Source organism: Apium graveolens, chromosome 9 (genome assembly GCF_009905375.1).
Source record: "Apium graveolens cultivar Ventura chromosome 9, ASM990537v1, whole genome shotgun sequence".
In the NCBI taxonomy this organism is placed as follows: domain Eukaryota; kingdom Viridiplantae; phylum Streptophyta; class Magnoliopsida; order Apiales; family Apiaceae; genus Apium; species Apium graveolens.
Window position 1 is genome coordinate 159,483,088 of NC_133655.1, and position 26,600 is coordinate 159,509,687.

At 35.3% G+C, this 26,600-nt stretch overlaps 2 protein-coding genes and 1 non-coding gene across 3 annotated transcripts; all 3 read right to left on the reverse strand.

Moving 5' to 3' along the window:
- Positions 1-481: 481 nt before the first annotated feature.
- Positions 482-12,514, reverse strand: LOC141685692 (uncharacterized). Its single transcript, XM_074490782.1, has 2 exons — positions 12,307-12,514; positions 482-738 (listed from the first exon to the last, which is right to left on the reverse strand). The coding sequence occupies exons 1-2, from the start codon at positions 12,512-12,514 to the stop codon at positions 482-484; spliced, it is 465 nt and encodes a 154-aa protein (XP_074346883.1).
- A 315-nt stretch (positions 12,515-12,829) lies between these two features.
- On the reverse strand, positions 12,830-14,450 carry LOC141685693 (uncharacterized). Its single transcript, XM_074490783.1, has 2 exons — positions 13,774-14,450; positions 12,830-13,685 (listed from the first exon to the last, which is right to left on the reverse strand). Exons 1-2 carry the CDS (start codon positions 14,448-14,450, stop codon positions 12,830-12,832), a joined length of 1,533 nt encoding a protein of 510 aa, XP_074346884.1.
- An 8,495-nt stretch (positions 14,451-22,945) lies between these two features.
- LOC141687724 (small nucleolar RNA R71) lies at positions 22,946-23,052 on the reverse strand. The gene has a single exon (XR_012561210.1). It is a non-coding gene; the product is annotated as a small nucleolar RNA R71 (small nucleolar RNA).
- Positions 23,053-26,600: the final 3,548 nt, after the last annotated feature.

Sequence of the window (26,600 nt, forward strand, 5' to 3'; positions counted from 1 at the left end):
TAAATGTACAAAAGCCTAGTCGCATCTGCATGCTTAAACAACAGGGGACCAAAAGCGTCACGGGGGGCACCACCACCATTTTGTCCGCCGACACCCATCTGTAAATTTTTGGGGGAGTGATACCCTTTTTTATGTGATTACATTGCGGTAGTTTCTTTGTTTTTTAAAATATGATAGTTGACTTTTTGACATACATATTTAGGAAAATTGTTCATATAATTAGAATTATTATCTTTAATAATTCTTTTAAGTAAAAATATGAGATCAAAACTTTTATTTACAAAAAAAGACTTTTCGAAAAAAACTTTTTAACTATATGATCAAACTTCATAATCATATGTGTCAGGGAGTCAAACATCATATATAATTTAGCAAAAAATAAATTCATCATATATTAAAAAATAGAGAGAGTGCTTTCAGGGGCGGAACCAGAAATCTAACATGGGGGACCAAAATAAATAAAAGTAGAAAATATACCGATTTATTTGAGATGTGCACGCCTTTCTTTGATCAAATAAAAAGAATCAATGATCTCCTCGGCAGAAATGGTCACCGCAATCTCCTTTTCAATATACACTATCAAATAATCCCTAAGAAATTCATCTTCCATTCGATTGCGAAGACTTGTTTTCACAATTTTCATAGCAGAAAAAACTCGTTCAGATGTTGCAGTAGATGCTGTAAGAGTCAAGACAAGCCTTAATAGTCTATCAACTAATGGATACATGTCAGCTTTCCCTGTGGTTACCAATCCATGACATAAATCACCAAGAGTAGACAGATTCTTCAAATCTGGATGAACCGGAACATCTAACCCATTATTTTGTAGTTCACACTGTAGATGGATTTTTCATCTCCCAAAAAATCTTGTTAGATATATTTGATAATGTCATGGCTAATATGTTTTATGTTTAGCTTTCAGATCTTACGTGAACAGGATAAATCAGTACTTAACTGTTGATCAGTACTTATACTGGAAGTCAGGACTTAAGGATATCAGTACTTATATTATCAGGAGATAATCATCAGAAGATAGATATCAGAACTTGAGTGCTGAAGGATAATCAGATAAGGACAGTAGCTGATTAAAGGAAAGAAGATCGAGATAAATATAAGAAGAGATATGCATGAAGAAGGAATTCCGTGAAGAATGGAATACTTGGAAGAAAAGATATCTGATTGATATATTTTAGGAAGCAGAATTATATTCCATATCAATTAGCGATTATCTTGTAACTGTGTAGTATATAAACACAGACATAGGGTTTACACTATAAGTGTTATCATTATTAGAAAAGATTATTCATTGTAACTCTAGCAGCTCTCGTGATATTTGTTCATCACTGAGAGGTAACAGTTCCATACTGTAACAGAGTTTATTGTTTCAATAAAGTTTGTTTTCTGTTACTTAATTTCTTAAAGTTCGATTTAAGTGTACTATACACTGTATTCACCCCCTCTACAGTGTGTGTGTGACCTAACAATTGGTATCAGAGCCTATCTGTTAACTTACATACAGTTAAAGATCCAAACACAATCATGTCGGACACAGAAACTCCAACTAAGCCTACCACAACTGAGGAACCACCAAAGACACAAATTCAGAGTCGGTATGAGACCATCAGAGTCCCCATACTGAGACCATCTGAATATCCCATATGGAAGGTAAGGATGACCATGTTCCTGGAAGCAACAGATCCAGAATACCTGGATAGAATCAAGGAAGGTCCTCACAAACCAACCAAACTCGTTGTTGCAGTTGCAGGTGAAGCAGCAAAGACCGTACCAAAGGAGAAGAGTGATTATACTGCTGAGGACATAACATCAATTGCTAAGGATGCTAAGGTACGACACTTACTGCATAGTGCCATTGATAATGTAATGTCAAACAGGGTAATCAACTGCAAGACTGCTAAGGAGATATGGGATGCTCTGGAAACAAGGTGTCAGGGAACTGAAACAATTAAGAAGAACAGGAAGACAATACTCACTCAAGAGTATGAACACTTTGACTCAAAGACTAATGAGTCATTGAATGATTTATATGATAGATTTGTCAAACTTTTGAATGATTTATCATTGGTTGATAAAGAGTATGATCTTGAAGATTCAAACCTTAAGTTCATGTTAGCTCTTCCTGAATGCTGGGATTTGAAGGCAACGACAATAAGAGACAACTACAATCTTGATGAAACAACTCTTGACGAAATCTATGGAATGCTCAAGACTCATGAGCTGGAGATGGAACAAAGAAGCAAGAGGAAAGGAGGAAAGTCAAGGACAGTTGCTCTTAAGGCTGAAGAAGAATTCCCCAAAGCAGCTTCCTCAAAGAAAGACAAGGGTAAAGCTCTTTTCATAAAGTCTGATACTGAGTCATCAAGTGCTGAGAGTGATGATGACTCAGATTCTGAAAGCTTGCCTGAGACTGATGCTGATGAGGAGATGATGAAGCTGTGTGCTCTTATGGTGAAAGGAATCACAAAGATTGCATACAGGAAGTTCAGGAAGGGAAAGAAGTTTTCCGGGAAAAGCATAAGTTCTGATAAGAAGAATTTTAGAAGATCTGAAGGCAGAGGAGGAAAGTCTGACAGAGGAGATTATACCAATGTTAAATGCTATAACTGTGGTGAGAAAGGCCACATATCTCCTGACCGCAAGAAGGTAAAGGGTGACAGAGGCAAGGCTCTTGTCACAAAGCAGAAAAGCTGGACAGACACCTCAGACTCTGAAAGTGAGGAGAACTATGCATTGATGGCAAATGCTGATAAAGAAAGTGCTGAGAGCAGTTCTGAAGCTGCTGAAACAAAGGTACCTCAGACTACTTATGCTTTTCATACTGATGATATTAATGAGTTGAGAAGATATCTTAAAACCATGTTTGTTAGCTATAGAGACCAAACTTTAACATGTGAAAGATTAACTTCTGAAAATCTTGCATTTAAGAAAAGGAATGATTTCTTAGAAAAAGAGTTAGTCATGTTCCATCAAACTCAGAAGGATAGAGATGATGCTTTTTATGTTAGGAATGAAGTGCTAAAATTAAATGAATCTCTAAAAACTGAGTTAGAAAAGGAAAGAGAGATTATCAGGACTTGGACTAACTCTGGCAAAATAACTCAAAATTTGCTAAGTAGTGGAAACTGGAAAGAGGGCTTAGGTTATGGAGAAGATAAGAATGATAAAGGAACTGAAGAAATTAAGCCTGTTATTAAGCAAAAGCCAAAGTTTAAACCTATTAAGTTTGTAACTGTAAAGTCTAAAAATGAGAAATTAGAAGATAAAGAGGAATTAACTTCTGACAAACTAAAACAGAAAAAGATAGCTGAAGTGAACATAGGCTTAATGACAAAGAAGCAGCTTAAGCATAAGCTGAAAGATGTCAAGAATGCAAACAAGGTAAAATCACCTAGGAAAAATAGGAATGGAAAGGAAGGTGTGAATAAAAGCAATGATTATAAACCTGTTCCTGATGCTCCTAGGAAAACATGTCATAACTGTGGAAGTTCTAACCATCTGGCTTCTTTTTGCAGGAAGAATAAGAATATTAACTCCTTACCTTCAAAATCAGGAGTTAAGAGTCAGTCTGTTAGATATAAACCACAAAATCCTTGTTTTCATTGTGGTAGTTTATGGCATTCCATTTATACTTGTAAGGAATATCATAGTTTGTACTATGATTATTATCAAATAAAACCTTCTTTGAAGAAAGTTTCCATTGTTCCTTCTAGTGTAAATTCTGATTCAAAGTCTGATAGTGTAAATTCTGATAAGAAAAATGTTAATATAAACTCTGATGCTAAATCCGCTGTAAATGTTAACAAACTTAATAAGGCCAAAGGATTCAAGCAAGTCTGGGTCCTTAAAACTAATAATTAGTGGTCTTTGTGATTGCAGGGCAACAGGAAAAATATTCTAGTTCTGGACAGTGGATGTTCAGGACATATGACTGGAAATAAGGCCCTGCTATCAGACTTTGTGGAGAAAGCTGGCCCAAGTGTTTCTTATGGAGATGGAAACATTGGAAAAACATTGGGATATGGCAATATCAATCTTGGAAATGTCATAATTAAACAAGTAGCTCTGGTCTCAGGACTTAAACACAACCTACTGAGTATAAGTCAAATCTGTGACAGAGGTTATCATGTTGATTTCTTTGAAGAACACTGTGAAATTGTGAGTAAATCTAAAGGCAAAGTTGTTCTGAAAGGATACAGACGTGGTAACATTTATGAAGCTAAGCTTTCAACAAGTACTGATGGTTCTGCAATCTGTCTGATAAGTAGAGCATTAATTGAAGAAAGCTGGAATTGGCATAAGAAACTCTCTCATTTAAATTTCAACAATATAAATGAACTGGTCAAGAAAGATCTTGTGAGAGGATTGCCAAACACAGTATTTGCTCCTGATGGTCTTTGTGATTCATGTCAGAAAGCCAAACAAAGAAAATCTTCATTCAAGAGCAAGACTGATTCATCAATTCTTGAGCCTTATCATCTTATACATGTTGATCTATTTGGTCCAGTAAATTTCATGTATATTGCAAAGAAGAAGTATGCGTTGGTCATAGTGGATGAGTTCACCAGATACACATGGGTGTATTTCTTGCACACAAAAAGTGAAACTGCATCTATCTTGATTGATCATGTCAAACAGCTGGATAAAATGGTCAAAGATTCTGTGAAAATTTTAAGGAGTGATAATGGCACTGAGTTCAAGAATTTGATAATGAAAGAGTTCTGCAAAAGCCATGGAATAAAGCAGGAATTTTCTGCTCCTGGAACTCCACAGCAAAATGGAGTTGTTGAAAGGAAGAATAGAACTCTCATTGAAGCTGCACGTACAATGCTTGAAAAAGCAAAGCTTCCAACCTATTTCTGGGCTGAAGCTGTGCAGACTGCTTGTTTTACTCAAAATGCAACACTCATTAACAAGCATGGAAAAACACTATATGAGATGGTGAAGAAAAAGAAGCCAAATCTGAAATATTTTCATGTATTTGGATGCAAGTGTTTTGTTCTCAAGACTCATCCTGAACAGCTATCAAAGTTTGATCTAAAAGCTGATGAAGGAATCTTTGTTGGATATCCACTTTCCACAAAAGCCTTCAGAGTCTATAATTTGAGAACAAAAGTGGTCATGGAATCTATCAATGTCTCTTTTGATGACAAGAAGATCACTGGTCTTAAAGATTTCATTGACCATGATCAGCTGAGATTTGAAAATGAAGACTTATATTCTGATACTGAAAATCCTGACAGTCTAAGTCCTGATACTGCAAACTCTGATGGATTAAACTCTGATGTTATTGAAACTGTGGTGACTACGTTAAAGGAAGATGCACATATGCAGGGGGAGCATACTCAAGATCCTACCACATCTCAAGAAACATCCGAACATGCATCTGGCTCTTCAAGTTCTGACTTGTCAAGTTCTGATAAGCCAAGTTCTGATAGTGCTGAAAATCTAAATACTGAAGAATCCAACTCAGAGAGCATAGTTTCAGGGGGAGCATCAGAAAATGAAAATGAAGATAGCATGGATCATGGGGGAGCATCCAGTTCTAGAGAAAACCTTCCATCTACAAGGAAGTGGACAAAATCACATACACCTGATTTGATAATTGGAAATCCTGATGCAGGTGTCAGAACTAGAACAGGTACTTCAAATGAGTGTTTTTACAATTCTTTTCTCTCTCAGACTGAGCCAAAGAAAGTGGAAGAAGCTCTTCAAGATGCTGATTGGGTGCAAGCAATGCAGGAAGAGTTGAATGAATTTGAAAGAAACAAAGTTTGGACCCTAGAACCAAGACCAAAGAATAGATCTGTTGTTGGTACAAAGTGGGTATTCAGAAACAAAACTGACAGTGATGGCATAATTACAAGGAATAAGGCAAGGCTGGTTGTAAAAGGATATTCTCAACAGGAGGGAATTGATTATGATGAAACATTTGCACCAGTTGCTAGGTTAGAAGCCATAAGGATATTTTTGTCTTATGCTGCTCACAAAAAGTTTACTGTCTTTCAAATGGATGTGAAAAGTGCTTTTCTCAATGGAGAATTGGAGGAAGAGGTATATGTTGAACAACCTCCAGGTTTTGTAGATACCAAACATCCAGACTATGTCTACAGACTTGACAAAGCACTTTATGGACTTAAGCAAGCTCCTAGAGCATGGTATGAGACTTTAGCTCAGTTTCTTCTGGAAAGTGGATTCCACAGAGGGACAATAGACAAAACACTGTTCTACCTCAACCATGGAAAGGAATTACTTCTGGTCCAGATTTATATTGATGATATCATTTTTGGATCTACAAATGACAAACTTTGCAAGAAGTTTGCCAAACTAATGCAGTCAAGATATCAGATGAGTATGATGGGGGAACTTAGCTATTTTCTGGGCCTTCAAGTCAAGCAGAATGAGGAAGGCACTTTTATTTGTCAAACCAAATACACCAGAAACTTGCTAAAGAAATTTGGAATGCAAGATTGTTCAAGTGCTAACACTCCAATGGCCACTGCAACAAAACTGGATAAGGATATCGGTAAATCAGTAGATATTACTGACTACAGAGGTATGATTGGCTCTCTACTCTATCTAACTGCTAGTAGACCTGATATCATGTATGCTACCTGTCTTTGTGCAAGATTTTAAGCAGATCCAAGAGAACCTCACTTAACAGCTGTAAAAAGAATCTTTAAGTATCTTAAAGGAACAGCTGCTCTGGGATTATGGTATCCTAGAGAATCAGATTTTAAACTAATAGGTTACTCAGATGCAGATTTTGCAGGTTGCAAAATTGACAGGAAAAACACAAGTGGAAGCTGCCAATTTCTTGGAGGCAGATTGGTTTCTTGGTACAGCAAGAAACAAAAGTCAATTTCCACATCAACTGCAGAAGCAGAGTATATTGCTGCAGGAAGCTGTTGTGCACAGATTCTTTGGATGAAGAATCAGTTACTGGATTATGGGTTAACATATTTCAAAATCCCTATTTACTGTGATAATCAAAGTGCTATTGCTATGACAGGTAATCCAGTTCAACACTCAATGACAAAGCACATCAGCATCAGGTACCACTTCATCAGGGAACATTTGGATGAAGGTACAGTGGAATTGCATTTTGTTCCCACAGATCAACAATTGGCAGATATCTTCACAAAACCATTATGTGAAGCTACTTTTACAAGATTGGTAAATGAACTTGGAATGGTTTCAGGTTCTTTCTCTAAATCTGCTTAGACTTGTTCTATGAATCAGACTTTATGCTCAGTATTTACAGAATTAATCTCATTGTATATTCTGTGCTTAATTGATAAATGTCTTTAAGTACTGACTGTTGTCTGATACATGTTTCTAAACTATGATAAGTGATATGTTTGTTCTAGTACCTATTCATTCCTATGAGGATAACTGTGCTAGATACTGACCTAGTAGTCTTCAATAAACAAATGATTCCATGGAAGAAGTAATTATTTCAGTGGAAATCTTATGACACTAGCAAATTCTGATAACTGAGCTTAGTTAAGTTTACTTTGTATATCTTATTACTAAGTCACAAATTAGAATAATGCTACTCATCTGTTAAGTTCTGATACTAGTAAAACTGCTGAATGTACTAAGTGCTGATAAACTTCTCTTATCAAAAGAAAAAGCAAAAAGATCAAAGATTAAAATCAGGTACTCCTTTGAGATCTAGAGTAAAAATATGGAAGGGACGACCCAAGTGCATTGCTGGTATTAAGTAAATATGCATCAAAAAAGCAAAATATTTTCTTGGTGACTTTTCACACTCTATGATTACTGGAGAAATACTCTGAAAATAGCATAAATTCTGATAAACAGTCGTGACTCACTTACACTGAGAAGCCACTGTAAAACAGAATTGCAAAAGATGCATAAAATTAGCACAAAACAGTTGAGATGGACTCTAGCATGAACTCATTCATCAGTAGGTTTCAGGACAATGACAGATCTTTAGCAAATTTTAGTTATGCCTTATTTCTAAGATGTACTGAAGTAAATCAGACTTTACTCTTTGTCTATTTTTAGCTTAATGCACACACTAATCACTCCATCTGAATGATGAAAATTTCTGTGGTGGTCTATATTATTTTAGATAAACAGTCATTGTGTCATTATTGCACAAATTCTGAGGACAAGTTCTAAGTTACACGTCCTGATGATTAAGTTCTGACGTCCATAACTCAGAACTTGTATGAGTATTTACTAAGATGGGCATTCCTTTTTCGAGTTAAGAAATTATGTTCTGATGACTGTTAAGTTCTTGGACAGTTGAAACGGGCTAATATCAGAAGAGAATGGAGTTTCTTCTTTGATTGCATCACCAAAGCTTTTGAGAACAAATGTTCAAATTTTGATGCTATCCCAATTCTGAGTCAGCACATAGGGTATGCTATTATCCATCAAACTCATTTTGATTTTGCAACTGGAATAATTGGTTTTATTGGGGATAGGATGACAGAGGATCGAGATGTTGTTTATTTTGCTAGATTCTGTCAACTTATTTACACTTACTGTACTGATGAGCCTCATTTAGTCAGCACTCAAACCCCACCTTTTAAGGTTGCAAAACGATATTTTAATGGCCTGGTAAATGCTGATACTAAGAAGAAAGTGGTTAGACCATTACAGATTCCTAAGTCTGTGAAACAGATCCTGGTAAATGCTGCTCCTGATACTTATAGATCTGTTTACTCTGATGTCCAACCACCTCCTGTGAAGCCTACATCCTCTAAGCCAAAGAGAACAAAGACTGTTCCTCAAACACCTCAAAAGAGGAGGAGGAGAATTACTTTGAGAGATGAATCAGATTCTGAGGAACAGATTCCTTCTTCAGAACCTGTGGTGGTTGAAGCTGAGAAAGCAATTTCTCAGAAGGATTCTGAAATTGGGGGTTCTAGGCTTCTCAAGAGGCTTAGACGTATGATAGTTCCTGAAACTCCCAAGGAATCCAAATCAACAAGGAAGTACAAGAAACAGAGGGCACAAAGGCCAGTTTCAGATGATGAGGAGGAAGCAGCTAAGGAAGGGGATCAGGAATCTCTGATCTCACAAGACAAGGAATTTGCTCCAGTCACTTCTTCTCCATCAACTCCATCTCAGGAAGCTGTATCTGACAAGGCTAACTCACCATCTGTGTCTCTTGTTGATCCAGGCACAAGTGCTGAAATTGATATTCAGAACCTGGTTGTGCCTATAATACTTTTCTTAGAAGCTCTAACAATAAATAATCCTTCCACAACACCTATTACTGATGCTGTTCAAACTCCAGAGTTATCAACAACACCTTCTCTGCATCAAGATGCTGATGATCAGATTTTAGGTGAGCATTAGGATATGGCTGTTGATCAGAACTTAGTATCAGATCAGCAATTAGAGGATGCTGAAGCCTCCATTGCTACTCACACTGTTGTCTTATCAGAAGATAATGATTCTTTAAGTTCTGATGCTGCAAATGTTGGAGATACTGGTGAAGCTGCTACAACTATAGATGCTGATGAAGCAGGTCCTTCAGGACATATTCCTCCACCGACTCTTCCTAAGTCTGAACTGGTAAAGGAGTTTGTTATCAGGGATGCACCAGTGCCTTGGAGTGAAACTCCTGCAGGTCAGGAGTGGACTAAGGAATGGAACTCAGTTTCATGTGTTCCAAATGCTTTACATCTTGCTGAGCACTTGACTAAAGCTGATGAAATGTTAAATTCTGATGATTTTAAAACCCAGCTTAGAGTCACTGCATTTAGTACTAAACATCTACAAGGTCTTCATTCCAATACTCATGCAGAGCTACACAAGATTCAGGAGAACTTTATCAAACAGGAACAAGTTTGGAAATTTGATAAGAAAAAGTTCTTTCAACCTACCATTGACAGGATTGCTTATATTGAGAAAACTCAAGAGAAACAACAAGCTCAGATTGATCAAATTCTGACAAATCAAGCTTCTCAGCAATCGCAACTTACTGAAATCCAGACCTCAGTGGAACTACTTATCTCTCTTTTATTACCTGCTGATGCCAAAAAGGGGGAGAAGGTAATTAAGTCCAAATGCAAAACCAACAAGACACTGAAAGGAAAGGATGATGGAAAAGATGACCAAGGAAACTCTGGAATGGGTAGTGGTCATAGTCAAGGTAGAAGGTTTACATCAAGACAAGCTAGTCACAGAACAAGTTCTGATACTGGGAAAAGAATAAATTCTGCTGCTGGTAAAATGATAAGTTCTGATGAACTTCTAGATCTTGATGAGGAAATGTCAAGACAGTTATTTCTTCAAGAAAATCCAGGGATGGACTTGGAAAGTTTAAAGGAAGAAGAAGCCAGACTTAAATCAGAGAAAGTCACATCTAAATCTGAAGCTTCTGGTAAAAAGTTACTTCCAAAACTTAAAGGCATTGTGATCAAAGAAAGGACACATACTGAAGCAACATTGGCTAGATCACAACCACAGATAGATCCAAGATCCAAGGGTAAAGAAAAGGTTGGTGAACCTATCAAGGCTCATGTACCTCCTGAGGAAGAAAAAATTACTGATGGAAAAGATGATCTTGCTCTGACTTCAAGAAAAGTTCTTAAAACAACCTCTGACATGGCTCAAGTTGTTCAGAGTCAAGAAATTGTAAGTTCTGATATTCAGAAGAAGCAAGTAACCTCTGATAGAGCTCAAATTAACTTGATATCAGAAAATAGATCAAAGACACTCCTACCAGGATTCACTAAAGCAAAACAGACTCAATCTTTGAAGACTACTGCAAGTGGTTTTGAAGCAAGAGTAGTTACTGGAAAGGAAGCTAGAGATAAAACTGGATTGGGAAGTGCTGATGAAAGAAGAGTACACAACACTACCAATGATCCAACTTCCTTGAGTGAACCAGGTATTGGAGCAACTCCTGAGAGATTGAATCAACTGGAATCTGTACAGATGGTTTACCATACCTACTTGAAAGAATACATCATGTTGTATTTCATGACAAATGGTAGGGTTTATCATATAAGACAAAATGCCATTCCTTTGAAGTATTTTGAAGAATTGGAGCATGTACTTTTCTTACTTCAAGTGGATGACAGAATAACAGAGACTGCTGCAAACTACTTAAAAGAACAGATTCAGAGACAAAAAAGGCTTTATTCTGTTAAGTCTGACAGCATATATGTTCTAAAGTACAGAGATCACAATGGTGATATTGTTGATATGAAGCCTAATACTGCACAGATCAGAACGTATCTTGGTATTAAGGGACTTGAATTCAATCTTGAGTCTGACAAAGCTTATGTTATAAGACTAGATCAGGAGTTGAGAAAAGCAAAGATTAATGATCTCAGAGCTGCAATCTTTCAAACTGCTGAAGATACTGCAGAGCTTAAAGGTGTTAAAAGGAGAATGATTGATGAACTAAGATATGCTGAGAAATGTTTGTTGAAGAAATATCTCAGAACAACTCCTGACATCAGAGAGATCAGAAAATGAAGAAGCCAAGTCGAAGATCTACAACTACTTAAATTCTGATATTTATACAGATTGAAGTTGTTATCAGAAGTTGAAATTGGTAAAAACTTTAAGGACTGTAAGTTGTAGTTATCTAGTCTATTTCTCATGCATTTGTACTTAATGTTTTTGACATCATCAAATATCTGTTAAACTTGTATATTTTGTTAATTTACAAGTTGGGGGAGATTGTTAGATATATTTGATAATGTCATGGCTAATATGTTTTATGTTTAGCTTTCAGATCTTACGTGAACAGGATAAATCAGTACTTAACTGTTGATCAGTACTTATACTGGAAGTCAGGACTTAAGGATATCAGTACTTATATTATCAGGAGATAATCATCAGAAGATAGATATCAGAACTTAAGTGCTGAAGGACAATCAGATAAGGACAGTAGCTGATTAAAGGAAAGAAGACCGAGATAAACATAAAAAGAGATATGCATGAAGAAGGAATTCCGTGAAGAATGGAATACTTGGAAGAAAAGATATCTGATTGATATATTTTAGGAAGCAGAATTATATTCCATATCAATTAGCGATTATCTTGTAACTGTGTAGTATATAAACACAGACATAGGGTTTACACTATAAGTGTTATCATTATTAGAAAAGATTATTCATTGTAACTCTAGTAGCTCTCGTGATATTTGTTTATCACTGAGAGGTAACAGTTCCATACTGTAACAGAGTTTATTGTTTCAATAAAGTTTGTTTTCTGTTACTTAATTTCTTAAAGTTCGATTTAAGTGTACTATACACTGTATTCACCCCCTCTATAGTGTGTGTGTGTGACCTAACAAATCTTCTGGATAAAACTTTTCAGCTAACTTGCAAATGTTCTCTATGTTGAAAGACCTGTAACCATCCCTAAGATTTAGTGATGCACTTAAAATGAGAAGCTCCGTCATTTGTTCACTGAATATATTGTTTAGCTCATGTAATTGTTGATCTATGGCAGCTGTAAAGATTTCTACTCGGTAATGATGTTCCATTGTCACCATTTACTTTTGTTTTCCTTGTCGACGAAGAGATTTAAGCACATCAAAGTAGGGAGCATTCATATCTGGAATCAAGTTAGTATGTCGTTCACAAAATGATCTCACATTTTCTAAGAGACTCTCCCAACCATCATTTCTCAATTTTTGAATCAACATCTTTGAAGTAGAAACCAGATGCTTGGCATTTAAAATATCTTGAGACTTTTGTTGTAATGCTCGACAAAGTAGATCAGTAATAGCCATTATCTCCTTAACCACATGTAAAGTAAACACAAATTCATAAGACATTAACATTTTAATAGCACTTAAAGCATCACCTCATTGAGAAAAAGTTGTCCCTTGAGCAGCAACGTCAATTAAAACCGAGCGAGTAGCACCATACATTCTTATCAAACTACATATAGCAGTGAAATGTGAACTCCATCTAGTATCTCTGGGACGTTGTAATGTTCCAATTTGATTGAGACCTTTACCTGTTTGAATCTCTTCTATTTCCTTTAAATGTTCAATTTCAGCAATTTGATTAGCTTGCAACTCATCATGCCGCTTAGAAGAACTAGTAACCGCATTGATAATAAAGACCATATTTTGAAAGAAAGTGTGAATCTGAGGTACTTCTCTTGTTGCAGCCACAAGTGCTAATTGTAATTGATGTGCTATACAATGAATGTAATATGCATAAGGACAATCTTTAAGAAACAAGGCTTGCAGCCCATTCCACTCACCACGAATATTACTGGCACCATCATATCCTTGACCTCTTATGTTCTGGACATTAAGATTATGATGAGACAAGATAGCACATATTTCAGTCTTTAAAGTTAAAGAAGTTGTATCTTTAACATGGACTAAATCCAAGAAACGCTCCCTCACAAAGCCGTTTTTATCAACGAACCTAACCACAATAGCCATTTGCTCCCTTTTAGAAATATCTCTAGATTTATCCACAATCAAATAATATTTTGCATCATCAATTTCATGACAAATTAAATCTTGTACTTTCCTAGGAAAAACATGTAAAAATTCTTTTTGAATTTTTGGTGAAGTGTATTTGGCATTTTTGGGGGCTTTATCTAAAATTATTTCTTCTACTTGAGGATTGTAAGAAGCCAAAAGTTTTAACATCTCAAGAAAATTACCCTGATTCTTCGAGTTGCAGCTTTCATCATGTCCTCTGAATGCACAAGCTTGGAATGTCAACCATTTGATTGCATCTATCGATGTTTTAAGACGCATTCGATTTCGTTTGATCTCTTCTGCACTTTGTTTTCTCCACTATCTTCTCCAAGTGACAAGGCTGATTTTTAAGATTATAATAACATTTAGCCGCAAAATTATGAGTTGAATTAGAACCATCTCCTTTCCCAACATGACATCTAAAAGCACAATCTTTTCCATTATTTACTTTCCTCCAACTGTTAAACCCCTTGACAGTAAAAGTATTCGAGCCACACCTTCCTAATGGATTTTTAGCAAAAAGAAAACAATAAAAACAATATGCTGCATCTTTTTCTGGGGAGTACTCTAACCAAGGAAATTTATCAAACCAACTCTTTTGAAATCGACGGGGATGATTTTCTGGACCAGAGAAGGGATAAACTTGCACAGGTTGATATGGGCCAAGATCAATGTATGCTCTCCTAATTAAATCTTTTTTATTTGGATGATAAGTCTCAATTTGTTTCCGCAAACCAGGATCACGTATTAACGAATTGAAATCAATAATTTCATCAGTGTTATCAGAATCAATACATGCATTAACAATCTCTGGATTTTGAGGATTTTGCTCGGAGTTTCTGTTTATTCCACCAAAAATCAGAGGCTCAACTCCATCTCCAGTGACTTCAATTGAGGCGGCAGAAGGTTCTTCATCTTCACAAGTAGTTGTTTTCTTCTTCTTGGGTTGAAAATAGGATGTAGTCTCTTTTCTCTTACTCATATTTACGGATTATATGCAAAGATAGAGTAGATAAAGAGAGATGATATTAGGGATTGTAATTTTGTAACTTGTATGTATAGTGTGTATTGGGGGTTTTGGGACCGGAGCAGAACAACTGAACAAGTATGTTCTGTTTTTAGACTTTAGTTTTAAGCATCTTTTTTTTTGTTTCAAATCGTACTATCTTTATCTTATATGTTTATTTATTAATTATTAAGATTAATGAACAAATTCCATGATTTCATCTAATCAATATTATTTTAAATGAAATAATTAACAAAATCAATAAAATTTTGTATAATCAATTCTCAATTTCAATTTTTTTTTTAAATCTAGGGGACCAAAAAAATTTTTGATAGTAATTTTAAAATTTTATATTAAAATTTTGGGGTTATTACGCAGTTGGCGGGGACTGGGACTCCCTTCGGTCCCCCATTCCTCCCCTGAGTGCTTTGTAATTCATAGTTTGGCCAAAAAGCAGATAAGTGCCCATATTTAAGTTGGTGTCATTTCTTCCCCTAAACTTAAGAATCAGTTTCATTTTGTAACACTTCTGTCAAATTCATGCTCTTATTGCTAAATTTGAATTTTAGTACGGGGCATTTTTATAATTGTATAATATAACTTTTGATTTTTATAAAAAAAATGTAAACCAATTTAATTTAATTGCCCAAAATACTTTTGTATTCAAATTTTAATATTTAATCTATCTTAACTTAAAAGAAATAAATATGATAATTGTAATCTCATAAAATTCACCTACAATATTTTTCCTTTTTCGAATTATTAAGAGTGAACTTAACAAAAAAATCTAATCGTAATTTCATTTTCATAAAAATATTTATTTTTTTATAAATTAAATCATCCTTTATTTAATCAATATGTAAGTATATTTTTTTATAAATAAAATAATTATTATTTAGAATATTAAGTCGAATTATTACATATGTTTTTTTGTAAAATTGAAAATTATATAACGTATTTACCAAAACGCCCTTATACTTTTTAACCTTAACGGAGAAAAACTGACGAAAATTTATAAACTAAAATTAATTACGATGTTTGGGGGGCAAAACCACGCCAACTTAAACACGAGTACTTAAGTGTTTTTTGTTCAAATATGTGGATTACAACTGCAATATACTCTTTTTTTTTAATCTGCAACTTCGTTTTAGATTAGCTTTGTTTATAATTGGTGATGAACCTATATTTTAAAATTCCTGGATAAGTGAATTCAGAAGATAAGTTTGTACAAAGGTTTTTTAAAATAAGGTCTGATATACTCGGGGAAATACAAATTATCAGCAAAATTGTGACATTTTGATAAAATGTCGGATCGGAACAGATTAGTGAGGAGGCAGCTCATTCAGATAAACTAGTTGTAATTTGAACTTATAAAATAATCTTTTCAGGCGGCAGGTTTTTTGATATTACCAATCAGGCCGGCAACTTTTTGTCCTGTTCTGGTACTATTATTAATATAAAAAAAATCACAGCTTTCAAGAATAATGATATAGAGTTTAAGAATAATGATAAAATATAACATTAAAGTTAAAAAAGTAAATAAAATAATGACACTGATTGATATTATATGTATAAAGTGATTATTGTGGAGAGAAGTAGTGAATTTAATTATTTTTTATATTATAAAATTTTTAAAATTTTTAAAAAATTTTGAAATATAAACAATTTGGAGTGATATCAGAAAAATGAAATTGTAAACAAATGGGATGGACATGAATAATATTAAATTCTACTCAATACATTGAAAAGTATTTAATTTATTTATACGATTTTTCAATTGTGTGCTCACGTTAGAAATATATGTTTGATAAATTGTCAAAATTTTAAACTAACAAATATAAATTCATGCTTTTACTTAGTACGGGTATTTTCCTTAACATATACGATAGTCTAATATAGGGCTGTCAAAAGAATTCGAAAACTCCGATATCCGTTCAAAAAATTCACATTCATATCCGAAAAAAGCGGATATTATCCGTATCCGAAATAAAGCGGATATTATCTGTATCCGTATATGAATCTGTGATATTCAAATTCAAAATTAAGTACATATATGATATTTAAATTATATAATATATAATTATATATAATTAGAAATTTATTCTATTAACTTGTAGTGTATGTATATGAATAAAATAATACATTTCTAATTTAGCAACAAAAAAAAATAATAATATATTTTTACAAATTTTATATAATTGTACAAATACTTTACATATATAAAAATATAATTTGAGCTTTATTCATAAAAAAATTGTTCTAAAATCATTGTCTATACGGTAGGGGCATCAAAAAATTCGACATCCGTCCAAAATATCCGCATTCTTATTCGAGAAAAAGCGGATATTATTCATATTAGAAATAAAGCGGATATTATCTGTATCTGAATCCGACAATTGCGAATACGTGTACAAATATAGTTATATCCGTTTGACATCTCTAGTCTAACATATTTCAAATTAAGAAAAATAGGCCTCAGGATGACCTCAGGTAACTCCCCCTCAGGTTATAAATTTCTTCGATAAAAATTTAATGACATTTTTGTAAATACTAGTAACTCATTCTAAAATTATAAATTTACCCTATAAATTTATCTTGTTATATTTATATAAGAAAAGTTATAACTTCATGTAGTACTCTTGAGGTCATCCTTATGTATATGATTCTCTTTCAAATTTATTTCAATTTAATTTTTATATAATGTTCAAAATTAAACCTCTTATCCTCATTTCACTCTTTAGATCAAATTGATCAAAATTTATATGTATTATAGAACTGAAACTTTATGAAAAACATAATTATTGTAAAGATCTAATCTAAACTATTTAAATGTGTAATTTTCAGATTTTCTAAAAAAAATCTTCGAATTGGGTCTATTTATTGCATTTTCAAGAATTTAGAACTGATTCAACAGTTCCCTCCCTCGATCTTCAGTTTAGACTTTTCCACGTAATTTTCTATCAACTTTTCATTGACTTTGGGTTACTACCTTTATGTAATTAAAGGTCGGTGTCATATAGTTAATTAATGAGAGGATGTGGGGCTAAGCAGTGTTCGACCGTTAGTATATGTGCAGATAATGTACAATAAGAGCAAGTTCGAGTTCCTTATGAATATTAATAAATATTAATTTTTAGTGTTTTAAGACATGATTTTGAATTTCAACTTCAACAATGATCTTTATTTTTCTTCCTTATTATTATTATATTAATACATTTGAAAAAATATGGACAAAAAGTGGAAAATAGATAGAGAAATGTAAAAAGAAGAAAGAGGAATGAATTTTTTATTGTTAAAAATGTTATAAGGGAGCACTATAAGTTCCTTAAATATAAAAAATGAAGCTCGTGTCTTAGTGATATAAGGAAATACTAAGATACTGTTGGAGTGCCATTTTTTGTTAAAATCCATATAATTGAACTTAAGAGTTATATAAGAGAGATGTTGGACTTGCTATAAACTACCATAATCTACAACACACTCTCTATTCTATTTTTTAATTTAAAAATTAATGTGAAAAAAATAAAATAATGCTCCAATAGACTCTCATAATTCACTTTTAACTTTAAGGGGGTGTTTGGTTGGTGTCAGGAAAGGGAATGGAATATAGAAATGGAAAGGGAGAGAAAGAAAATGAATGATCCTAAATTGGTTTACTTGTTTGGTTCAGATGCGGAAACGGAATGAAAAATTACTTGATATATTGATATTTGATTTTTCTAATATCATATAATGTAAAAGGATTTAATTTATTTTGTATTTATAACAATATAATTTATTTACATTAAAATAAATTAAAAAATTAATTTATAACATCTTTATTTTTTTTAAAAAAATTAACATATAAATTATATATCAAAATTGTTTTTAATTTATAAAAACTAAATAAAAATTATCTGTTATTTTTGAAAAATAATTTACGTATTTATCTATTTTTTGGGTTGCAAAATCTAAAATATAAATAAAGTGAAAAAAATAAAGTTGGAAAGGGAAAGCAAATACCTGGGGAAGGTGGGGAATGAGCATGGAGGGATTTGGGGTAAACCTAAAACTTAAAAGAGGGAAAGGGATTGACATTTTTTATTAAACAAACATCAGCAAAGGGAATTAGTCTAACTGATTCGCTTTCTCTTTGTTAATTACCCTAAACCAAACGCCCCCTAAGAGTCTAACCTCTTTCCATAATTTTAAGAGCCAAATTTCACTCTTAACTACTTCATCTATCCCATTTTAATTGTCACATTTGACTTTGACCCGATCAAATTGACTAAAATTTGACCAAATTTTATTAATATTTTATAATTGAACAAAATAAAAAAATTACATCATCGGAAAGTAGATTTGATCTACTTTAATATATAATTTTTAGTTTTTTGAAATAATATAAGAGTAATGTTTAATTTTTGGTCAAAAATTGGTCAATAAAAGGAAATGTGACAAGTAAAATGGGATGGAGGGAGTATTATTTTATTATCTATTCTTAACAACGCTATTTTTCTCTTTCCACGTACTTTTGTTTTCCTTGTGAATTCAAGATATTTTTATAATAAAAAAGATTAAAGAGTCAATTTAAAGAGTATTGTTGGATATGATGACATATTAAATCATTTAGAGCCAATAATTTATGTTAACGGGGGAATTTGGTAAACAAAGATTTGAGGTTCGCGGTCGAAATCAAGATCTGCAGCGGTGGTCGATGATCAAGGAAATCACCAGAGTGCGTTGATTTGTGCTTAAGAAACGTTTGAGATTGCTAGGGTTTATATTTGCTTTCTCAGAACTCTCAAACACGTCCCCCCATAATGTGCTTACGAACCTCCTTTTATATAAGATCAAGCCGGACATTGTTCTTGGAGAAAAAGAAACCTAGATGGACTTGGCTTATCATTCCGCGGCCCAATTGGAGTTGTCGAACCAACTTCCTATTATAACTCGAACACTGATTTGCTTTAGGAGTGCCCGACGATGTCGTCTAGTCACAAAAGCCCAAGGCTCAGTTATGACTTCAGGACTTCATTGACAAGGAAACTCCCCGGTCGGTAGATATCCCCATCCGCTACCGCTACTTCCGTCGATCGTAACTGCAGGTATAACCATGACTTACTACAAATGCCAAAGCGCATCCTTGTTGTGACGCCCCCAGTCCCGAAGGTTCCAACTTGGGCCCGAGCCCGGGGCCCGTCAAATCCAAACCTTTTCTCAAAATTATACTCACAAAAATTGAATTAATATAAATAAAAATATCTGCAGTTTCTTTCATTTTTGCAAATCCGACATCTCAATATATTACAAACCCTGATACAAACCTCGACCAATATTGTGCTATCAACTCTACATCGTTCAATATATCTTCACCCAATATACTTATTCTCGAGTCCATCATATTCTAGAAATCTCCTGTAAGATTTAGTAAAATATAGGGGTGAGCTACACATCTCAGTAAGCATATATTGTACAATTTAACCGAGACTTATTTAATAAAACAAAGTTCTTCGGTTCATCAGAAATATCAATTTTTTGAGAAAAACAAATAATTCATCAAGAGTCATGTATGCATCATCACATGATATCAGAACCATCAAGAGTTCAGAAAAATAGTTCTCACAAGATTAAAACAGAGTATTCAAGCACGATAAGTTCATTAATTCATCAATTCATCAAGTTCATCAAGTTGGGATCCCAGCCAGCTAAACAATTAGTTTAGCTTACTTCCGACAAGGAAGCATCATCATCAGTTCATCAAGTATCAGTGCAAGAATACTCATTTTTCGTCAATGAATCATCAATTAAATCAAATCAAGTATCATTTAAAGATCAAAGCATCAACAGTGAAATAGTACAATATATACTTACAAATGCCGCCAACAACCAATTGTTATTACTCGCGTATCCTCCGCGTTTACCACCTAAACAATTATGATACACACAAATATTTAACATCACATCTTTGAATTAATTAACTAAGCTCTAAATTCTAATCAACAATATTTTTGAGTTCTTAGGTCTATCTGAAACTAAACTCTCAACTAGTTCAAAACCGATAATCAAACCATCTATTAAAAATGTCATTGCGCACACTGCACTTATGCATTTTTAATAAATCAGAAAATAATGTTATTAGCAAGATATTATCCATATATCATCCTTAATATCATTCAAATCACTCATAAAAATTTGATCGCAAAATTAATCTATTAACCTAGCAAACCAATTGCTCAAATTTGCAACATAACACAGAAAATTCTGCGTTGCGCTGCCTTCACTAAAACATTTTTCTTAAATAGAAAAATAACTATTTTAATACCAAATTTCTACAACACCCACATGGATATCATATCAATCTACCATAAAAATATTGAATCGGAACTAAGTAATTACATAACCAAACGATTTATTTTAATACGAATAGAACCCCTAAAATTTATGTTCTGCACTCCTCTACTAAAACATCAATTACTCCCAACTCATATGTTCAAATAATGTCATATTTTGTATGTATATACTAGAGACCATATAGAACAACTTATATTCATTCATTAAAGTCTTCGATTTACCTGTTCAAAAGCTGCGCATAATTTGTGTGGTTTTTAAAGCTATGGCAAGAGTTTCTTCTTTTATCTTTCTTCTTCGTTTATTTCTTCTTCTTGTGTTCATAGCTTAATGAGAGAGAGAGAGAGGAAGTGATGTAATAAGGTTGTGCTTGGATAGCTGATAAGTGGCATTTTATACCACTTAGAACGTCTTATAATAGCTTAAATTGGTGTCTTGAAATCAAGTATTTTGTGTATTTGATGCGTTTTTCTAGTTTTTGTGCATTTCAGGGTATTAGTTGCATTTTAGGGGAGAATTCATCAATAATAGGCCTTGGCATGTGTCTAGCATTGCAAGTGGGAAGAGAGAAGCAGATTACAGCGAAGAAACGGAGCAAACAGACCATTTTTCCAGAAGGGGTCTGAGCGCCCGCTCAGCTATGCTGAGCGGCCGCGCAGGAAGCTGAGCGCCCGCTCAGCTATGCTGAGCGGCCGCGCAGGGTCGTAATTTCAGATTTAATATTTTAGACTTCTAATTCTATTTGGCTTCCAACTTCTGAGTAATCTGGGTTTTATGGGACTCCTATATAAGTAGATTTCAGAGACGTTTCACGTGTGTTGGATCGTTGTATTAATCAAGGAGCGAAGGAGATAAGGAACATATAAGATAAGGTGTTAATCTCTTGTGAAGCGACGGTGGATCTCGAGATTTAGAACTTGCCATGCTAGCATAGGTTCATGTACGAGTCTGTATGATTAGTGGGTAACTCTAACCGTTTTATTCGCCCTGTGTATTAAAAAGGAATAACTTGTTCTTAAATCATTATGTTGTCAATTTCTGTAGACATATAGGGACTCAACATAATTGATGCCTATTCAACTTCTATCTTAATTGTGGATGTTTGGTAGAATGGTATTAGTACAATAAAAGTTGACTTTTATCAGTTTCGTTTTATTCGATTAATATCATCGTTGTTGCATACTAAGGGTAATAACAATGACTACTGAAGGAAGTCGTAATAAAGTTGTGATCTCATGAGTGTTTTAATATTGTTAATTCTAAGTGTTAATTAAGTGTTTAATTCTAGTAGATAGTTCATAATTAGTTAATCAAATCTAAGTGTTATTGTCTTAACATTGAGAAGTAATCATACATTGGTGAGTGAGTTTAATTGAACATAATTAGTCTGAGTCTCTGTGGGAACGAACTAGAAAGTATTCTATATTACTTGCGAACGCGTATACTTGTGTGAATATTAGCGCGTGTTTTCGCCTTAACAAGTTTTTGGCGCCGCTGCCGGGGACTCGGCGTATTTGTTTAGTTTATGTACTTACCATCATTGGTCGTTAGGACTCAGTGATTAAGACGTGTTACTTATTGTTTCCGGTTGTGTTTCGGGTACTTTAGCGAGCATTTATGCAAACTCGTTGTCGTACTCGCAAGAGGACTTTAGATACAGCTGAGGAGACAAATGAAGTTCTTGATATTCCAGAGAAGATAGACTTTGAAGATTCGGATTCAGGAAGTGAGCAGAAAGAGCCAATAATCATGGGTGATCGTATTGTTCCGGCAGATCCAGCTCTTATGGACTTTTCTCGGCCTAAAATTGATGATATTCAGTCAAGCATTCTTCATCCGGCTATCCAAGCTAATACCTTTGAAATCAAGCCGGGCACTATTCAGATGGTGCAGAACTCTGTTTCTTTCGGAGGAGTTGCGACTAAAGACCCCAACATGCACATAAGGAATTTGTCGAGATCTGCAGTACTTTCAAATATAATGGTATGACTGATGAGGCTATAAAGCTGAGGCTTTTCCCATTCTCAGTGAGGAATAAAGCTAAGGACTGGTTACAATCTGAACCAGCTGGGTCCATCACTACTTGGCAAGATCTTGCGCAAAAGTTTCTGGTGAAGTTTTATCTAATGGCCAAGACTGCTACTATGAGGAGTGCTCTTACTCAGTTTGCGCAGCAACCTACAGAATCTATGTGCGAAGCTTGGGAACGCTACAAGGAAATGTTGAGAAAATGTTCACATCATGGAATGCCCGATTGGATGGTGATCACTGGTTTCTATAATGGTTTAGGGGCCCAATCTCAGCCCATGCTCGATGCAGCAGCTGGAGGCGCCTTGTGGGCCAAAAGCTATACTGAGGCTTATAATCTTATTGAGACTATGGCTACAAATGAGCATCAAAACCCAACTCAAAGGATGATGCCTGGGAAGGTAGCAGGTATTCTGGAAGTCGATGCAGCCACCGCTATTACAGCACAGCTCCAAGCGTTGTCTATGAAGGTCGATTCTCTAGCTACCTATGGAGTCAATCAAATAGCTATGGTCTGTGAGCTTTGTGCAGGTTCTCATGCTACGGATCAGTATTCTCTTGTTAACAAATCTGTTCAGTATGTGAACAATTATCAACGACAACAGCAGCCTGTGCCAGCTACTTATCATCCTAACAACAGAAATCATCCAAATTTCAGCTGGGGTAATAATCAGAATGCTATTCAGCCACCATATCAGCAAGGTGTGAGTAAACAGTTCAATCCACCTGGATTCCAGCAACCACAACAGTATGCTCAAAGGCAATCATATCCTCAACAGGGAGGTGTAGCTGCACCCAATAGTGCTGATTTTGAGGAACTTAAGCTGTTATGCAAGAGTCAGGCGGTGTCGATCAAGACCTTGGAAAATCAAATCGGTCAAATAGCCAATACAGTGCTCAATCGCCAACCTGGCACACTTCCCAGTGACATAGAAGTGCCAGGCAGGAAGGAAGTTAAAGAGCAAGTCAAGGCTATTACCTTAAGGTCTGGGAAAGTTGCTGATGCTGAAAAGGCAAAAGTAGGAGAAGCTGAAGTTAGAGATGAAGAAGTCAAGCAAAAGGAGAAAGCGGCGGAACCAAGGAAAACTAATGTTGAACACACTCTGCCTGAGGGTAATACAGGGGAGAAACAGCTCTATCCTCCACCACCTTTCCCTAAGAGATTGCAACAACAAAAGCTGGATAAGCAGTTCGGTAAGTTTCTGGAGGTGTTCAAGAAACTTCACATTAATATACCTTTCGCTGAGGCTCTGGAGCAAATGCCTAGTTATGCGAAGTTTATGAAGAGTATTCTTTCAAGGAAGGTGAAACTGGATGACCTTGAGACCGTTGCTCTAACGGAAGAATGCAGTGCTGTGCTGCAGCAAAAGTTACCTCCAAAGCTTAAAGATCCAGGTAGCTTCACCATTTCTTGCACCATTGGCAAGTTGTCTTTTGACAAATGCCTTTGCGATTTAGGAGTAAGCATCAATCTGATGGCGTTGTCGATCTTTAAAAAGTTGGATTTTCCTGATCCAAAGCCCACCTACATGTCTCTACAATTGGCTGATCGTTCTATTACTTACCCAAGAGGCATAGTGGAGGATGTGCTAGTCAAAGTGGATAAACTCTTCTTTCCTGCAGACTTTGTTATTCTGGATTTCGAGGAAGATAAGAAGATTCCCATAATCTTGGGAAGACCTTTCTTGGCTACTGGTCGTACCTTGATAGATGTGCAGAAAGGTGAACTTACAATGAGGGTGCAGGATCAGGATGTGACCTTCAATGTATTCAAAGCAATGAAATTTCCTACAGAAGATGAGGAGTGCTTAAAAGTGGATTTGATTGATTCTGCGGTTACTTCAGAACTCGATCATATGCTAATGTCTGATGCATTAGAAAAGGCCTTAGTGGGGGATTTTGACAGTGATGATGAGGATGGCAATGAGCAATTACAATATCTTAATGCTTCTCCCTGGAGGCGAAAGCTGGACATGCCGTTTGAATCTCTGGGTACTTCTGACCTCAAAAATGCTGAAGGAAAGCTCAAACCTTCAATTGAGGAAGCACCCACCTTGGAGATTAAGCCATTGGCTGCACACTTGAGGTATGATTTTTTAGGTGATGCATCTACATTACCTGTTATTATTGCATCTGACCTTTCAGGTAGTGAGGAGGACAAACTCTTAAGGATTTTAAGAGAATTCAAATCAGCTATTGGATGGACCATAGCAGACATCAAGGGGATCAACCCTTCATATTACATGCATAAGATTCTGCTCGAGGAGGGTAGTAAGCCAACTGTTGAGAAACAGCGCAGACTTAATCCTATCATGAAAGAGGTGGTGAAGAAAGAAATTCTGAAGTGGCTGGATGCACGAATCATTTATCCTATTTCTGACAATTCTTGGGTGAGCCCCGTGCAATGTGTGCCTAAGAAAGGAGGTATTATTGTGGTAGCAAATGAGAAGAACGAGCTCATCCCCACTCGAACAGTCACAGGATGGAGAGTATGCATGGACTACCGAAAGTTGAACAAGGCCAAGAGGAAGGATCACTTCCCTCTTCCGTTTATTGATCAGATGCTTGACAGGTTGGCTGGTCATGAGTATTATTGTCTTCTGGATGGCTACTCGGGGTATAATCAGATTTGTATTGCACCAGAGGATCAAGAAAAGACTACCTTCACTTGTCCATTTGGCACGTTTGCTTTTCGCAGAGTTTCGTTTGGGTTATGTGGTGCACCGGCCACTTTTCAGAGATGTATGATGGCTATATTCTCTGACATGATTGGCAATAATGTCAAGGTGTTCATGGACGACTTCTCCGTCTTGGGACATTCATATGATGAATGTTTGAATAATCTTCGTGCCGTGCTCAAAAGGTGTGTGGAAACTAATTTGGTGCTCAATTGGGAAAAATGTCATTTTATGGTGCGTGAAGGCATTATTCTTGGGCATAAGGTCTCTAGCAAGGGTCTTGAGGTGGACAAAGCCAAGGTGGGAGTCATTGAAAATCTTCCACCACCTATTTCTGTGAAAGGAATTCGTAGTTTTCTTAGTCATGCGGGTTTTTATCGGCATTTCATCAAGGACTTTTCGAAGATATCTAAGCCGCTGTGCAACTTGCTTGAGAAGGATGTGTCTTTAAAATTTGATGATGAATGTTTGACGGCATTCGAGACTCTTAAGAAGAGTTTGATCACTGCACCAGTTATTACAACACCGGATTGGACAGAGCCTTCTGAGATGATGTGTGATGCGAGTGATTATGCGGTAGGCGCAGTTCTTGGGCAGCGCAAGAATAATCTCTTTCATGTGGTCTACTATGCTAGCAAGACCTTAAATGGGGCCCAAATGAACTACACCACTACTGAGAAGGAGCTCTCGGCTATAGTCTTTGGTTTCAAAAAATTTCGATCTATCTGCTTGGGACTAAAGTGACAGTATTCACTGATCATGCGGCCATTCGCTATTTGGTTTCCAAGAAGGATTCGAAGCCGAGACTCATTCGTTGGGTGCTCTTACTACAGGAATTTGAGTTAGAGATCAGGATCGAAAAGGTACTGAGAATCAAGTAGCTGATCATCTCTCTAGATTGGAGAATCCCGAGTCTACTTCACATGATAAGACATTGATCAACGAATCTTTTCCGGATGAGCAGTTGTTCGCAGTTCAGGAGGAAGATCCATGGTTTGTAGATATTGTGAATTAACTTGTCAGCAGTATAATACCTCCTAATTTGACCACAACTCAAAAGAAGAAGTTTCTGCATGAGGTGAAGTGGTAT

What these genes read in the sequence shown, in the direction of transcription:
- LOC141685692 (XM_074490782.1), bottom strand. Translation starts at nt 12,514, where the DNA reads ATGGTGACAATGGAACATCATTACCGAGTAGAAATCTTTACAGCTGCC. An exon ending in TTATCCAGAAGATTTGTTAG is followed by an intron (nt 739 to 12,306) that starts GTCACACACACA and finishes TGGTAACCACAG; the next exon opens with GGAAAGCTGACATGTATCCA.
- LOC141685693 (XM_074490783.1), bottom strand. Translation starts at nt 14,450, where the DNA reads ATGAGTAAGAGAAAAGAGACTACATCCTATTTTCAACCCAAGAAGAAG. An exon ending in AAGATAGTGGAGAAAACAAA is followed by an intron (nt 13,686 to 13,773) that starts GTGCAGAAGAGA and finishes TTGTGCATTCAG; the next exon opens with AGGACATGATGAAAGCTGCA.